A 17,613-nucleotide genomic window follows, 5' to 3' on the forward strand; every position below is an offset into this window, starting at 1 on the left:
AGGGATGGTCTGTGTGAGGGATGCTGTTTGTGAGGGATGGTGTGTGTGAGGGATGGTGTGTGTGAGGGGCGGTGTGTATGACGGATGGCCTGTGTGAGGGTTGGTGTGTATGAAGGATGGCCTGTGTGAGGGATGGTGTGTGTGAGGGATGGTGTGTGTGAGGGATGGTGTGTGTGAGGGATGGTGTGTGTGAGGGATGGTGTGTGTGAGGGATTGTGTGTGTGAGGGTTGGTGTGTATGAAGGATGGTGTGTGTGAGGGTTGGACTGTGTGAGGGATGGTCTGTGTGAGGGGTGTGTGTGAGGGTTTGTGTGTATGAAGGATGGTGTGTGTGAGGGATGGTGTGTGTGAGGGATGGTGTGTGAGGGTTGGTGTGTATGAAGGATGGTCTGTGTGAGGGATGGTCTGTGTGAGGGATGGTCTGTATCAGGTACGGTCTGTTTGGCAGATGATCTGTCTTTACCATCTTTATTGTCCCTATCTCAGATTCTGCTGCTTCTGGGGCAAAACATGATTTATTGGAACTGCAGAGAATTGATGCCATTTCGGACAGACACTGTTTGCTGCAGCAGTGGTTCTAAAAACAGGACAGGAGAATGTACAGTGAAAGTGCTGAACGGTTTAATAGCATTGGAAAATGGGCTTCCTCTTAATAAGTCTCTGAATTGTGTTCAGTGTGTGCTGGAAGAAAAACTGCACTGTTAACCTCGTCACCGATTGGATCTAACATTGTATGTAAATCACACATATGAGAGTGACAGTAGCAATCAATTAAAAACATTACTGTCAAAAAGTGAACAAAATATATATGCCCAGTGGTTTTGACTCCATTGTAAAACCATGAATCAAATGGAAAGTTCACAGAGAAGGAGGACTGGGGACTGAATTCGTTACTGTCATTGAGAACACAGAGATTTCTGACACAGGCACGATGGGCTGAATGGCCACAGGCTGTGTCATATGATTCCAGGGGCAGTTTTCTCCGCTTGTTCACGGCAGCGGGATTATCCGGTCCCACTGCAGGGAATGGGCGATTTGGGAGAGCGCCAGGTTTTACGTCATCACTCGCAACTGTAGCGGGTCGCACTTGCAAGGGAGAATCCCGGCCTCTGATTCTAGGAACAGGACAAATTTCCTTGTAATTGTGTTTAATGAAGAGAATCGCATGGGCCTCGTGTGTGTGTGTGATATTAGGTGGGCTCTTTTAAAATTCAGAGTACACCGAGATAAAATCTTTCACAAAACACCATAGCATGAAAATCGTTCCACAAGATGGGTCAGGAATAATTCCAGGAATTAAGTCAGTAAAAAGGGAATATGGTAGAAGAATCTGTAATGTCCAGTGTTAGACACCTTTAATATATCAGCTGCTCCATTGGTTCACTGGGTTGGTGTTTGCTCTGAATCATTTTAGTCAGTCCCAAATGCAGCCGTCACCACTCTCTTTGCATTCACTGTTAGATCATCCAGTACACCAGTCAGCAGTTTGTAGGTCATAAGAAATGATGATCCTGCTCCAAAGATGGAACCAACAACTGGAATGATGTCCAGTGCGATCTCAAGGCCAGAAATGACAATAGCAGCGGTACCCCAGGCTAATCTGTTTATTATATCGGGAGTTATTTCACCCACCAGGGGAGTTTTCACCACGGCTTTCAGATCTCCCACAGGTTTTTCTGCCCGATTGGCCAGTCTTTGAAGAGATGCATCATCCAGACCCAGACATTTACGGAAATCTATTATTCCTCCAATCAGTATCGCAATGTCACAACCAAGGGAAACTCCAGGGACTGGCACAGCTCCCAGAACTCCGGAAAGTGACGCCAACATCCAGACTCGTTTCTTTAGCTCTTTCTTTTTCCTCTCTACAATTTCCACATTGAGGTTTGGAAGGGACAGGATGTAAATACTTCTCTTTATACTGGGAAGATCATCTTCAAGAGCATTAGTTAACAGATTAAAATCATACTGATTCAGATTAAAGTTTGATATCAGGAAAACACAGGGAGTTGGGATCCCTGCCTCTTGCATGTTCCTGACACAATAATTCCTGATCTTTTCCAGTTCTTCTTCTTCATTAACTTTCCTCCCTCCCTTTCTCAGTGAATGGAGATCACTGTCAATTTTAGATCGAATGAAGTAGAAATTTTTCTCCAACCGCTTCATCTCCTTGGCGAGTTTTACATCATTTTCTGTGAATCGACAGGCGGAGATAATGATGAAGAAATCATATTTTTTAAATTCCATTACCTTCAGGTATTTATTCGCTGGAAATTTCTTTGTTCCCATTCCTGGCAGGTCCCAGAACCAAACATTGGGCAGGGTGGGATGTTTGTATCCGGTTGGTTCCATTGTGGTTTCTGTGGTTCCAGTTTTAGCGGCTCCCTCATCATCTTCGTTAAGTCCTCTTAGGGCATTGATGAAGGTGGATTTCCCTGCACCTGTTTCTCCTGTCACTGCGATGTTAAGCTCTGTTTTGTCAAAATCATTTATTTTTCTCTGAATTAGTGGTGTTACCTTTGCCACCCCACCCGTTTCATATTCAGATTTCAGAGTCTTCAATTCATCCTCAGTGAAGAATGAAGAGTTTGAAGTTTCAGCAGTTTGATCTCTGAAAGGAAACATTTTACATGTTTTAGACCAGTGGAAAATAGTTCCTATTCATACCGCACATTGTCACATCCTCAAAACCTCCTTACACATCTCATTAATTCCTTTGAAAAGCAATCACTGTTGCCATGCAGCTGAATATGACAGCTAAATTAAGCACAGAAAGATCCCACAGTGAGCTTTTGGATGAAGGAGCACTGAATTTGCTTGAAAGTAACCATGCCCCCTTTAGTTGTGGACCCCTTAAATTTTGATCGTGAGGTGGTACAGATAAGGTCAATCATCTTCTGCTGGTTTAGCACACTGGGCTAAATAGCTGGCTTGTAATGCAGAACAAGGCAGCAGCATGGGTTCTATTCCTGTAACGGCCTCCCCGAACAGGCTCCGGAATGTGGCGACTAGGGGCTTTTCACAGTAACTTCATTGAAGCCCACTTGTGACAATAAGCGATTATTATTATTAGGGGCTGGTTTAGCACAGGACTAAATAGCTGGCTTTTAAAGCCAGGATCACGGGCTCAATTCCCGTACCAGCCTCCCCGAACAGGCACCGGAATGTAGCAACTAGGGGCTTTTCCCAGTAACTTCATTTGATGCCTACTTGTGACAATAAGCGATTTTCATTTCATTTCATTTTTCATTTTCATTTCATCTCCTGTCTCTCCAGACAGCAATACTGCAGCCTCATTGATCACAACTTATTTCTATTCACCACTCGGTGAATCACCATGTGGTCTGCCGTCAATCTGATTGAGCCATTCCTAGAAGGGAAGGGAGAAGAGGAACAGAGCATTTGTCATTGGGGACTCCATAGTTAGAGGAACAGACAGGAGGTTCTGTGGGAACGAAAGAGACTCACGGTTGGTGTGTTGCCTCCCAGGTGCCAGGGTTCGTGATGTCTCTGATCGTGTTTTTGGGATCCTTAAGGGGGAGGGGGAGCAGCCCCAAGTCGTGGTCCACATAGGTACCAATGACATAGGTAGGAAGAGAGATGGGGATTTGAGACAGAAATTCAGGGAGCTAGGGTGGAAGCTGAGAGCTAGAACAAACAGAGTTGTTATCTCTGGGTTGTTACCCGTGCCACGTGCTAGCGAAGTGAGAAATAAGGAGAGGAGTTGAACACGTGGCTACAGGGATGGTGCAGGAGGGAGGGTTTTGGTTTCCTGGATAATTGGGGCTCATTCTGGGGTAGGTGGGACCTCTACAAACAGAATGGTCTTCACCTGAACCAGAGGGGTACCGATATCCTGGGGGGGGAGATTTGCTAGTGCTCTTCGGGGGGGGGTTTAAACTAATTCAGCAGGGGGATGGGAACCTAAATTGTAGTCCCAGTGTACAGGATGTTGAGAGTAGTGAGGTCAGGGATAGGGTTAAAAGTTCGAAAGAGGGCACCGGCAAGCAAGACGCTGGTTTGAAGTGTGTCTACTGCAACGCCAGGAGCATCCGGAATAAGATGGGTGAGCTTGCAGCATGGGTTGGTACCTGGGATCTCGATGTTGTGGCGATTTCGGAGACATGGGTAGAGCAGGGACAGGAATGGTTGTTGCAGGTTCCAGGGTTTAGATGTTTCTGTAAGAACAGAGAAGGTGGTAAAAGAGGGGGGGGTGTGGCATTGTTAATCAAGGAAAGTATTACGGCGGTAGAAAGGACGCTTGAGGACTTGTCTACTGAGGTAGTATGGGCCGAGGTTAGGAACAGTAGAGGAGAGGTCACCCTGTTGGGAGTTGTCTATAGACCTCCGAATAGTTCCAGAGATGTAGAGGAAAGGATTGCAAAGATGATTCTCAACAGGAGCGAGAGTAACAGGGTAGTTGTTATGGGGGACTTTAACTTTCCAAATATTGACTGGAAATACTATAGTTTGAGTACTATAGATGGGTCAGTTTTTGTGCAGTGTGTGCAGGAGGGTTTTCTAACACAGTATGTAGACAGGCCAACAAGGGGCGAGGCCACATTGGATTTGGTACTGGGTAATGAACCCGGCCAGGTGCTAGATTTAGATGTAGGTGAGCACTTTGCTGATAGTGATCACAACTCGGTTATGTTTACTTTAGCAATGGGCAGGGATAGGTATATACCGCAAGGCAAGAATTATAGCTGGGGGAAAGGCAATTATGATGCTATTCGGCAAGATTTAGGATGTATAGGATGGGGAAGGAAACTGCAGGGGATGGGTACAATCGAAATGTGGAGCTTTTTCAAGGAACAGCTACTGCGTGTCCTTGATAAGTATGTACCTGTCAGGCAGGGAGGAAGTTGTCGAGCAAGGGAACCGTGCTTTACTAAGGAAGTTGAAGCACTTGTCAAGAGGAAGAAGAAGGCTTATGTTAGGATGAGACATGAAGGCTCAGTTAGGGCACTTGAGAGTTACAAGTTAGCCAGGAAGGACCTAAAGGGAGAGTTAAGAAGAGCGAGGAGAGGACACGAAAAGTCGTTGGCGGATAGGATCAAGGAAAACCCTAAGGCTTTCTATCGGTATATAAGGAACAAAAGAATGACTAGAGTAAGATTAGGGCCAATCAAGGATAGTAGTGGAAAGTTGTGTGTGGAATCAGAGGAGATAGGGGAAGCATTGAATGGATATTTTTCGTCAGTGTTTACACTGGAGAAAGACAATGTTGTCGAGGAGAACACTCAGGTTCAGTCGACCAGGCTAGATGGAATTGAGGTTCAAAAGGAGGAGGTGTTAGCAATTTTGGAAAATGTCAAAATAGATAAGTCCCCTGGGCCAGATGGGATTTATCCTAGGATTCTCTGGGAAGCCAGGGAGGAGATTGCAGAGCCTTTGTCCTTGATCTTTATGTCGTCTTTGTCGACTGGAGGATTGCAAATGTTGTCCCCTTGTTCAAGAAGGGGAGTAGAGACAACCCTGGTAATTATAGACCTGTGAGCCTTACTTCGGTTGTGGGTAAAATGTTGGAAAAGGTTATAAGAGATAGGGTTTATAATCATCTTGAAAAGAACAAGTTGATTAGCAATAGTCAACACGGTTTTGTGAAGGGTAGGTCATGCCTCACAAACCTTATTGAGTTTTTTGAGAAGGTGACCAAACAGGTGGATCAGGGTAAAGCTGTTGATGTGGTGTATATGGATTTCAGTAAGGCGTTTGATAAGGTTCCCCACGGTAGGCTATTGCAGAAAATAAGGAAGTATGGAATTGAAGGTGATTTAGCGGTTTGGATCGGTAATTGGCTAGCTGAAAGAAGACAGAGGGTGGTGGTTGATGGCAAATGTTCATCCTGGAGTTCAGTTACTAGTGGTGTACCGCAAGGATCTGTTTTGGGGCCACTGCTGTTTGTCATTTTTATAAATGACCTGGAAGAGGGTGTAGAAGGATGGGTTAGTAAATTTGCAGATGACACGAAGGTCGGTGGAGTTGTGGATAGTGCTGAAGGATGTTATAGGATACAGAGGGACATAGATAAGCTGCAGAGCTGGGCTGAGAGGTGGCAGATGGAGTTTAATGCGGAAAAGTGTGAGGTGGTTCACTTTGGAAGGAGTAACAGGAATGCAGAGTACTGGGCTAATGGCAAGATTCTTGGTAGTGTAGATGAACAGAGAGATCTCGGCATCCAGGTACATAAATCCCTGAAAGTTGCCACCCAGGTTAATAGGGCTGTTAAGAAGGCATATGGTGTGCTAGCCTTTATAGGCAGGGGGATTGAGTTTCGGAACCACAAGGTCATGCTGCAGCTGTACTCTGGTGCTGGTAGCTGTAGCTGGTGCGGCCGCACCTGGAGTACTGCGTGCAGTTCTGGTCACCACATTATAGGAAGGATGTGGAAGCTTTGGAAAGGATTCAGAGGAGATTTACTAGGATGTTGCCTGGTATGGAGGGAAGGTCTTACGAGGAAAGGCTCAGGGAATTGAGGTTGTTTTCGTTAGAGAGGAGAAGGCTGAGAGGTGTCTTAATAGAGACATATAAGATAGTCAGAGGGTTCGATAGGGTGGACAGTGAGAGTCTTTTTCCTCGGATGGTGATGACCAACACGAGGGGACATAGCTTTAAATTGAGGGGTGATAGATATAGGACAGATGTCAGAGGCAGTTTCTTTACTCAGAGAGTAGTATGGGTGCGGAACGCCCTGCCTGCAACAGTAGTAGACTCGCCAACTTTAAGGGTATTTAAGTGGTCACTGGATAGACATATGGATGAAAATGGAATAGTGTAGGTCAGATAGGCTTCAGATGGTTTCACAGGTCGGCGCAACATCGAGGGCCGAAGGGCCCGTACTGCGCTGTAGTGTTCTATGTTCTATTACTGTTTGCAAGGCTCAGATGCAGTGATAGGTTTGGTGAAGTGAGGGGTGGGTGAAGCCCAAACTGAGGACCCTGGTTCCTGAGGCTTCTCCTCCTCTGCTGAAGAGCTGAAGAAGAGGAGACATTAATGGAGGTGTATGAACTGTAGAATGGTTCACCACACTCTCATTACATGTGATGACATTGAGCAATGGTCATGTGTTGCAATTACATTTTGTGCTGAAACAGAAGGAACTGAAGAGACACACAATGAGGAGTTTCTTGACCAACCTGGAGCTGGATCCTCCCATCCTGCTTTTCTGTCTGTCGCTGCTTTCCCCGTGTGAGTGTCCAGCGATTCCAGAGCTTCCTCCTCAGAAAGGGGGAGAGGACACAGGCTTGTGGCTCCTCCCCGATGTCACTTCTCTGTCTTTGGTTGTGTTGGGTTTTCTCCCTTGAAAGGAAAGTAGAGAGTGTGAATGGCAGCATTTTATTTACCATCAGATAAAATACAAGACTGGTGTGAGGAACCATCTTTAATCAGGCTGTGAACAGGAATAAGAAGCTAGAAAATCCCTAACGGAACTTTTTCCATCTTCACCAAGTCAGACTGTGAGGGAAGGAATGGGATGTGAAGATTCTTGTGTTTCCCCCTCAATATTTCAGGTATGTAGCACCTGACATGGATCACAGAGAGGGCAGGCTGAGTGGAAATGGAAAATGTGGGGATAGATTTTGCAGTAAAAATAATACACCCGTGCTGCCCAATGTAGGTGATTGACCTTCTTGTAGCACTGGAGGCCAATCCTCCAGGTCACATTGCCTGAGTTGACCATCACTTCCACTTCGTCCCACGTGGCACTGGCTACCATGAGACTCACCCTTTGAGACTCTTGGGTGAACAAGATGTTGCTCCTCGACCACATCTAGGAGCCTTCCGGGCGGCATGGTGGCACAGTGGTTCGTACTGCTGCCTCACGGCCCTGAGGAACCAAGTTCGATCCCGGGTTACTGATCGTATGGAGTTTGCACATTCTCCCCATGTCTGAATAACAGTCACCATTATTAATTATGGAAATTGGCCAGTATCCTGTGGCGAGGTAGCTACTTTATAGCAAATCGTCACAAGTTGCTCCTGGTATGCACTACCAGTTCTGTGAAAATGGCATCTTGTTTTTCACCTCCCCATGATCTTCATGGAGTTACTACATTAAATGCCCATTAATCAAATTATAATTGAAATGAGGAAGTGACTGATTTGCTAAATACTCAGTTATCTCTGAAGTGTGAGCCTGTGTGCGTAAAACAACTCACACAACTAACTAAAGTATGTTAGGAATTTTGATGGAATGATCCTGATGGGGATATAAATCACGTCCCCACTGCCTGACAGTAAAATTATTGGACCTTTGATTCTGTGGGCGTGATCTCCCCGAAAGATTTTGAAGTGCGGTAGCGAGCAGGAAGTGCCGCGAGCTTCCCGGCGCTCGACCTGGCGAGTCTGGCAAAAGCAATACAATGTTAATTGGTCCACTTAACAAGGGCCCAAAGGCTTTATGCAGCAAATCAAGGCTCGTCAGCTGATTCGCTAGGACTGTGCTCGCCAGCCCCGTACTAACAAGGTTGCACAGCACTCAAACAGTACGTATACGGCCTACTCCACTCAGCTCGCAGCCATGGCGGCGAGTGGCCCGGCTCAAAGGTTTGGAGACGCAGGCCTGGGGTGGCTCCTAGATTTTTATTTATATATTTTTAATAAATTCAGAGTATCCAATTAATTTTTTCCCCCAATTCCAATGCAATTTAGCGTGGCCAACCTACCTACCCTGCATTTCTTTGGATTTGTGGTGGTAAGGCCCATGCAGACGTGGGGAGAATGTGCAAACTCCACGCGATCAGTAACCCGGGATCGAACCTGGTTCCTCAGGGCCGTGAGGCAGCAGTACGAACCACTGTGCCACCATGCCGCCCGGAAGGCTCCTAGATGTGGTCGAGGAGCAACATCTTGTTCACCTAAGCGTCTCAAAGGGTGAGCCTCATGGCAGCCAGTGCCACCTGGGACGAAGTGGAAGTGACGGTCAACTCAGGCAGTGTGACCAGGAGGATTGGCCTCCAGTGCTACAAGAAGGTCAATGACCTACATCGGGCAGCACGGGTGTGTTGACAGCACCCCCACCCCCACCCCTACTGACCTTTCTGCACCCATGCAAGCATCCTCCTACCTCCATGTGACCCCCAACCCCTCTTCCCTTCACCACCCTTTCGCTTCAACCCCCCAACCCCTCCTTCACAACCCCCTCCCCCACCGCACCACTGTAAATCACGTGTGCTGTCAACGACGCCTGCTATGTATCGCTGCAGGAGGTCTCCACAATCGCCAGGAGAGGGCCCAGACTGGCGGAGGGTTGCAGGACATAAGAATCCCCACGTTCTTCAATGAACGGACCCTGAAGTTGACGGGAATGGCTGAAGACATGAGCGGTCACCAATGTGGAGGTTGGTGTATTCCACAGAGCTGAGGACCCACTGGGTCCCACCTGTGAGTTATTAATGACATACAGGCTGACCCATCCCTCCCACTGACCACGTCCATTGTCCTACGTCCTCCAGCTGACAGCACCAGCCCTTCCGGGATAGCCCCATCCCCTGCCTCCCATGAGACCAGCTCAGAGGAAAGCTCCAAGGATGCCACAATTGATGAGTCACAGCTGTCCTCCCCACCTTCTACCAGCACAGAGACAGACATCTCATTAGTGGTCAAGCTTCTGGGGCACAATCTGGTGAGCACCACACAGTTGCTGATGTACATCAGGTGGAGGCAGGAACCCCCAGCCGAGACAGCAGTCGGAGGTTTGCTGGATCCCAGAGCCAGCTGGGTCCCAGCCTGATGTTAAGCCACTGGATACCGCAGCTGATGGAGACATTCGAGAGCGGCCATGACATTCAGACAGAGATGTCAGCGATGCCCCAGCAGGTCCATTGTCAGCTGGAGGAGTCCCAGAGACTACTTGTGTAGGAGATGTCGCCAGCAATGTGCAGCACCAAGGCCAACACTGCCAGGGTGGAGAGCCTGGTGCACGCCATCAGCAGCATTAGTGAAGGTGTCCAAGGTATGGCTCAGTCAGTAACGGCCATGGCTGAGGGTCTCGGCAGAATGTCCGACTCGCTGGGGGGATGTGACCCGGTACCAGGTGGACCTTGAGGTGCTGCAGGTCATTGCCCAGTCTCAGATGGGCATTGCCTAGGCACTGCGGAGCATTTCCCTGTAACTGAGGAGCATTGCCGAGGGCGTTGATACGGAAGTGCAGACATTGGGGAGCCGCCAGGACCTTTGGAGTCAGATGTCGCAGTGGCAGCCGGGCATCGAACCAGCTGCCCCTCTGGTCGAGGTGAACCCCAGGGCACTATACAAATTATGTTTTTGGCATGTCCAAGGCTTAGGGGGTTTTGGCAGGGATTTATCGATGTCACATCCAAGGTGTTAAAAACAAGGGTGGCACAGAGTCCAGAGGTGGCGATTTTTTGAGTGACGGAGGACCCCAGAGTCCAGGCAGCGAGAGAGGCTGACGTTTTGGCCTTTGCCTTCTTGGTAGCCCGGAGATGGATCTTATTAGCGTGGAGGGACTCGGAGCCTCTGAAATTGGGGGTATGGGCTCACGGCATGGCTGGGTTTCTCAGGCTTGAGAAAATTAAGTTCGCCAATGAGGACCAGTGCTAGGGTTAGTTCAGAAGTGGCAGCCGTTTAACAAATTCTTTGGGGAAAACTAAACTGTTAGCAGTTTCAATAAGGAGGGGTAGGGTTAGGGAGTAAGGAGGGCAGGGGGAGTTGTTATGTGAGAGTACCTTTAAGAAATGGGTGTTTATAAATGGGTCTGTATATAAATATCTGCAGTGAGAGTACCTTTAAGAAATGGGTGCTTATTACTGCAGTGATGTCAGAGAGTGGGTGGAGCTGGGCTGCCTGTCAGCTTTTTACTTCCGTTTTAGGCTGTTTGCTGCAGGGTGTGTTTTAGTTTTGTTTTCAGAGCTGGATAGCTGCAGCCACAGCCATAAGGTGTATGAGTCTCTCTCTCTCTGTAATCTAAAGACTGTAAATCGATCCCTTGGTGATTTAAAACTAATAAATGCTCTCAGTAGTGACTTTAACCTCATGTGACCCGGTACCAGGTGGACCTTGATGAGGTGCTGCGGGTTTTTTTAACGTCTTATAGATGTTAAAAGGAAAGCTTAAGGACTATTTAGTGTTGTATTCTTTGGGGGTTATATTTGAATTGATGGTTGCTAAGATGTTCACTGTATGTTTTAAAAAGGTTAACTTGAGTTCATAGAATAGTTTTTTGCTTGAAAAAAACTTTTCCATTTCTGCTGTACCACACCTGTAGAGTGGGCCGTGTGCTCCCCATACCACAATCTATTAAAAGCTGTGGATCATGTGAACTCCATGATACACTTTGGGTTTCTCTAAACCCTGGCCCATAGCAAATTGGGGGCTCGAGGGGGATAAAAGTCTATCTATTGGATTGGCTTATTGAGCATATTGTGTTTGCTTTTCAGGTGTGGTATTCTAGTTTAAGTGGGGAGTCTGTTGTGGACAATGGGTCTTTCAGAGGCTCTGAAGTTTTTTTGGGGGGGAGACGGTCACACGCAGTACCTTACCAACAGAGGCTAAAAGGAGACTGTTAGATTTGGCAAAAATATTGCTGTTAACATTACCTGACAAAATGCAAAAAGATGATGTAATTATGGCGGTGGCTGAGCATTTAAAGTTGCCTGAGATACAATTTGCCTCATTGAAAATGGCAAAAATTCAGTTACAAATTAAACAAATGGAACATAAGAAGGAATTAAAGCAGCTTGAATATGAGAGGAAAAATACAGAGAGAAAGTAGAAAAAGAAAGAGATAGAGAGAAAAAGAAAGAGAGAGAGAGGAAATAGAAAAGGAGAGAGAAGAAAAGAGAAAAGAAAGAATAGCCCTAGCAGAACAAAAAGAAAGTGAAAGGCAGATACAGATCAGGGACACAGGACACTTTTTGTTCAACGGACTGTTGCCGGCACACACCAAGACAAACATCAACTGATGCTGGAGGATCATTAACTTGATGAAGACGTAGGGCAGCACGGTGGCGCAGTGGGTTAGACCTGAAGCCTCACGGCGCCAAGGTCCCAGGTTCGATCCCGGCTCTGGGTCACTGTCCGTGTGGAGTTTGCACATTCTCCCTGTTTTTGCCGGGGTTTCACCCCCACAACCCAAAAGATGTGCAGGTTAGGTTGGATTGGCCATGGTAAATTGCCCCTTAATTGGAGAAAATTAATTGGGTACGCTAAATTAAAAAAAAAAGAAAAAGAAACTTGGTGAAGATGCTCTTTGGCTTGTCCGAAACCTGTTGCAGACTGGCACAGTGCTCAGGGATGCACTCAAGCTTTGGGCTGCCTCGCCAAGATGCAATGGGAAAAGGCCATTGTGTACGTCCTTCGAGCCAATTTACACTGAAGGGCCGATAACCCCGTAAAACAGTCATTTTCAACGTCAGGGTCATGGCCTACGGGTGGGCCGGGAGGTACACGGGGGCCACCGGCTCTCAGAATTCCAGCCATGCCGCGCATGCATTCCCCCTCAGCAGTGCACAGGCCCAGAGCCCAGCGAGGCAGTCGATACCCTCCTGACATCAGCATGCTGATCCAGGAGCTCATTCTTTTTGAAAAATCAATGGAGTCTTCTCACCATTTGCGGCCACAGGGAGCTGACATCACATGCTCTGGGCATGAGACGGACTCCTCAATTGTGCAGCTGCCAGTGGTGCCAGTGTGAACAACCCATGAAGAAGTTGAAAACAGGAACAACGCAACATAAAGATGATTTCTTGAGATATAAGTTCCACTGCAAATCAGGATGCAAAGTTTGTGTGTGTCATACGTAAGAAAATACTGGCAAATCCAAGACTAAAATCCTCAAAACTTCAAAGGCATTCGTGGCGAGTTCGAGGACAAATGTCTTGATTTTTTTTCAAAGGGTGCAGTGAGAACTTAAACCATTAGCTGAAGTCCTTTGCAGAAATGTAACATTGAATGACAAAGCAAATGAGATTGTGAGGGCCGAGCAGGCTCTCCTGTCACATTAAATTGTGGGTCGCGAAGATCGCCCGGTTTTGATTGCGAAGGTCGGCCGGCGTGGGTTGCTAAGGATGACCGGTTGGTAAAAATGGGTCCCGAGCAAAAGCTTTTGAAAAACACTTATGTAATACCCCTCGGACTGTGCACTTAACGCTAACTGTATGTAACTGTATTGAAGCACCTCATTGAGTGCAAAGTGACTGATGTGCATAGTTTGAACAGAATTACACTCTCTGTAATGAACATATTGAAATGTTTGTCTGAATTGAAGCACCTCAGAGAACATCTTGACCTCTGGAGAAAATCTGAACATCATTTCACTTTCCTGTCTTGACGATTTGAAATGTTTTGCAACCTCACTTTCAGATATTTTATGAATGAAGTATATTTTTTGAAAAAAAGACAGTTTATTATATTAGAATTAGAACAGTACAGCACAGAACAGGCCCTTCGGCCCTCGATGTTGTGCTGAGCACTGATCACCCTACTCAAGCTCACGTATCCACCCTATACCAGTAATCCAACAACCCCCATTAACCTTATTTTTTTTTTAGGACACCAAGGGCAATTTAGCCTGGCCAATCCACCTAACCCGCACATCTTTGGACTGTGGGAGGAAACCGGAGCACCCGGAAGAAACCCACGCACACACGGGGAGGACGTGCAGATTCCGCACAGACAGTGACCCAGCCGGGAATCGAACCTGGGACCCTGGAGCTGTGAAGCATTTATGCTAACCACCATGCTACCGTGTTGCCCCGTCGTGAGAGACCTGGGTTGATGGGATTTCCTGTGGCCCCTTTGGCAGACAACTCTACCCACAGCCAGCCGAGGGTTTGTTATACAGTGATTCTATTCACTCATGCAAGTGGCCATTTTAAACCCTTTGAAAATAAACATGTTTTTTAAAAAGCTAACAAAGTGTTCGACATCCATGCAATAATATCGAACAGTACTTATTCCAAACTTTTCATTAGCTCTGCAGTGGAATAACAATACGCATGAGCTGATTTCTTTGTCCTGACAAAAAAAAAATCATACTGTCAAACTGCTCTGCTCACTTCAGCACTATCGCTATTTCCTGTTATTGTATCATTTCCCAATCTGACAAACACCATGACTCGTCATTTCCTGCCATGTCGTTTCTTTTGTAAGTTTCGCTTTCCCTCGCCCGACTGAATCGCGAATATAAAACTTGCTTTCGATAACTTTTGGGGTTTGGACACAGCCAGAGCTTGAACGCGAAGGGAGACAGGCAGATTGAAACCCGCGAGTGCAATCTTTAAAGTTGTGCTATAACTCTCGTTAAACCTGTTGAATAAAATTCACCCTGAATTGTGACAACTGCGCTTTGTTTCCATTCTCCATTCTTACCTGTACAGCTCCCTGGCATGAGAAGTGTGTTACTCAAGTGAAGTTCTCACACTGCTAACTTCTCTATCCAGAGTGAGTGTTTCAGTGTCGAGTTCGCACAGGGAGCACCGTCACAATGAACAGCTTAACAACTTTTGAATAAATCACGGTAGATTCCTGCATTCTGTCCAATGACAATCAAAACCCTGTGTGGTCACTTGTTACTGGGGAGATTTTGCTTTTCTATTTCCGAGGCTGTCAGAATCACAAAAGATGTTTCTCACAGTGGTTCGGAAATTGTGGTTGCAGAGTCTGAATTTCTAGCTATGGCGAAACATATATATGGGTTCAAACAATTCCTATCCCCCCAAAGGGCAGCACGGTACCATTGTGGATAGCGCAATTGCTTCACAGCTCCAGGGTCCCAGGTTCGATTCCGGCTTGGGTCACTGTCTGTGCGGAGTCTGCACATCCTCCCCGTGTGTGCGTGGGTTTCCTCCGGGTGCTCCGGTTTCCTCCCACAGTCCAAAGATGTGCAGGTTACGTGGATTGGCCATGATAAGTTCCCCTTAGTGTTGGGTGGGGGTACTGGGTTATGGGGATAGGGTGGAGGTGTTAAACTTGGGTAGGGTGCTCTTTCCAAGAGCCGGTGCAGACTCGATGGGCCGAATGGCCTTCTTCTGCACTGTAAATTCTATGATACTATGATACAAAGGATTTTGTTCGGATTAAAAATTACTCTTCATTCATTTCCTTCATGTCCTCCAGCTTCACTTTGCTGAATTCCAATCGCTGAACAGCATCAGACCAATAATATCTAATCAGTTTCCAGCTAACCTTCTCCCCAAAATACGACCCAGCACATTAAATAGCCAAAAACACAAATGGGACTGTAAGTGCTGATGATCTCATCACTATTGTGAATCTATGGAATTCCTTGCCCAGTGAAGCAGTTGAGGCTCCTTCAATCAATGTTTTTAAGGTAAAGATAGATAGTTTTTTGAAGAATAAAGGGATTAAGGGTTATGGTGTTCGGGCCGGAAAGTGGAGCTGAGTCCACAAATGATCAGCCATGATCTCATTGAATGGCTGAGCAGGCTCGAGGGGCCAGATGGCCTACTCCTGCTCCTAGTTCTTATGTTCTTATTTACATTCCCTTTATCTTTCTGTCCATGGCAGCTTTGTCAATCCCTTCCTACCACTTGCCCTCGATCCAGCCCCAGTTCTCCACGCCATGTACTCCCCCACAGTTTAACAATAATTATTATGTCACAAGTTGACTTACATTAATACTGCAATGAAGTTACTATGAAATTCTCCTAGTTACCATACTCTGGCGCCTGTTCGGATACACGGAGGGAGATTTCAGAATGTCCAAATCACCTAACAGCACATCTTTCGGGACTTGTGGGGGGAAACCAGAGCACCCGGAGGAAACCCATGCAGACACGGGACAGACTCTGCACAGACAGTGACCCAAGCAGGAATCAAAGTGGGACCCTAGCGATGTGAAGCAACATTGCTAACCACTGTGCTACCGTTCTCTCTAGTTTTGACAAAGACTCATCCAGACTTGAAACGTTAACTCCCTTCTCTGTCCACAGATCCTCTCTGTCCTGCTGAGATTCTCACATTTTCTGGTTTTGATTCAGATTCCAGCAACTGCATTCATTTGCTTTTACAAGCACGTTACAGTTTCACACGCTACAATTACAGGAGGGATCTATTGAAACTTACAGGATACTGCGAGGCCTGATTAGAACCGACGTGGAGAGGATGTTTCCACTTGTAGGAAAAACTAGAGCCAGAGGGCACAATCTCAGACTAAAGGGACGATCCTTTAAAACAGAGATGAGAAGGAATTTCTTTAGCCAGAGGGTGGTGAATCTGTGGAACTCTTTGCCGCAGAAGGCTGTGGAGGTCAAATCACTGAGTGTGTTTAACACAGAGATAGATAGGTTCTTGATTAATAAGTGGATCGGGAGTTATGGGGAAAAGGCAGGAGAATGGGGATGAGAAAAATATAAGCCGATTGAATGGCAGAGCAGATTCGATGGGCCGAGTGGCCTAATTCTGCTCTTATGTCTTATGTTCTTATGGTCATACCACTTCCCGTAACAGCCTTCCCAAACAGGTGCTGGAATGTGGCGACTAGGGGCTTTTCACAGTAATTTCATTTGAAGCCTACTCGTGACAATAAGCGATTTTCATTTTATTTCATTTTTCATTTCACGTAGCTGTTTAAGGGGCTGGTTTAGCTCACAAGGGGCTGGTTTAGCTCACAAGGCTAAATCGCTGGCTTATAAAGCAGACCAAGCAGGCCAGCAGCACGGTTCGATTCCCGTACCAGCCTCCCCGGACAGGCGCCGGAATGTGGCGACTAGGGGCTTTTCACAGTAACTTCATTGAAGCCTACTCGTGACAATAAGCGATTTTCATTTCATTTTCAAATGTACTGCCACAAAAGTGTTCCCCTGCCCCCATCCTACTTAAATATTTAGCTGCTGCATCAATCAAAATCAACTGACATGAGCTGGCTCTTTGTCAACCTGATAGGAAGAACGAGGTTGCTGAGTGATTTGCAATTCATGGTTATGTCGGCCACAATGCAGACCATAGAATGGGACACATGAGGGTGGAGTATAAATTCTCCTAACTTGGCACGTTAACTGTTGAATGCTAATACTGTCTTGGTTAATGTTGGTGCTACAGGGATCGCCTGTACAAATCCACCATGTCCAAGTCATCAATGGAATTCAACATAAGCAATTAAGCAAAGTACCAAATAGGTTCATTAATATAGTTCAGGGATGTACAGGTGTTAGATAGGACAGACATTATTTTAAAACTGTGTTCCCCCTCGTTCACGATTACCCATGGTTGGAAACATCCTTTCAGAATCTATCCTGCCAAACTTCTTCATAATGCTATATATTTCAATAAGATCATGTCTCATTCTTCAAAACTCCAATAAGTAGAGGCCCAATCTGCTCAACCTTTTCTCACATGCTATGCCTTTTGTCTCAGGTACTTCTGAGCTGTCTCTAATGCAAGTATATCCCTCTTTAAATGACAAGACCAAAACTATATGCAATACTCCAGGTGTTGACTCACCAGTGCCCTGTACCATTGTTGACAGATTCCATACTTTAATACTCCCTTGCAATAAACCCAAAATTTTACAATTTATGTTGTATCTATGTGTTAATATTTGGTGATTAATGTTTGAGGATTTCCAGATCCCTCTGTACCATAGAATTCTGCAGTCTCTATTTTTCCCAATCACCAAAATTCACAATTC

At 46.3% G+C, this 17,613-nt stretch overlaps 1 protein-coding gene across 2 annotated transcripts in view; it reads right to left on the minus strand.

Moving 5' to 3' along the window:
• Nucleotides 1-598: 598 nt before the first annotated feature.
• LOC119951970 (interferon-inducible GTPase 5-like) overlaps nt 599-17,613 on the minus strand; it is a 28,568-nt gene continuing 11,553 nt past the window's right edge. Inside the window, exons 1-3 of one of the 2 annotated variants that reach the window (XM_038775401.1) lie at nt 14,334-14,470; nt 7,139-7,301; nt 599-2,610 (exon numbers count right to left, since the gene is read on the minus strand). In XM_038775401.1, the coding sequence (XP_038631329.1) occupies nt 1,410-2,610; nt 7,139-7,158 (1,221 nt within the window). In that variant the 5' untranslated portion in view covers nt 7,159-7,301; nt 14,334-14,470 and the 3' untranslated portion in view covers nt 599-1,409. Of the gene's footprint in view, nt 2,611-7,138; nt 7,302-14,333; nt 14,471-17,613 lie in introns of those variants that run through there. The other variant, XM_038775402.1, reaches the window with a different exon arrangement.

Source organism: Scyliorhinus canicula, chromosome 17 (assembly GCF_902713615.1).
Source record: "Scyliorhinus canicula chromosome 17, sScyCan1.1, whole genome shotgun sequence".
NCBI classification, from domain to species: Eukaryota; Metazoa; Chordata; class Chondrichthyes; order Carcharhiniformes; family Scyliorhinidae; genus Scyliorhinus; species Scyliorhinus canicula.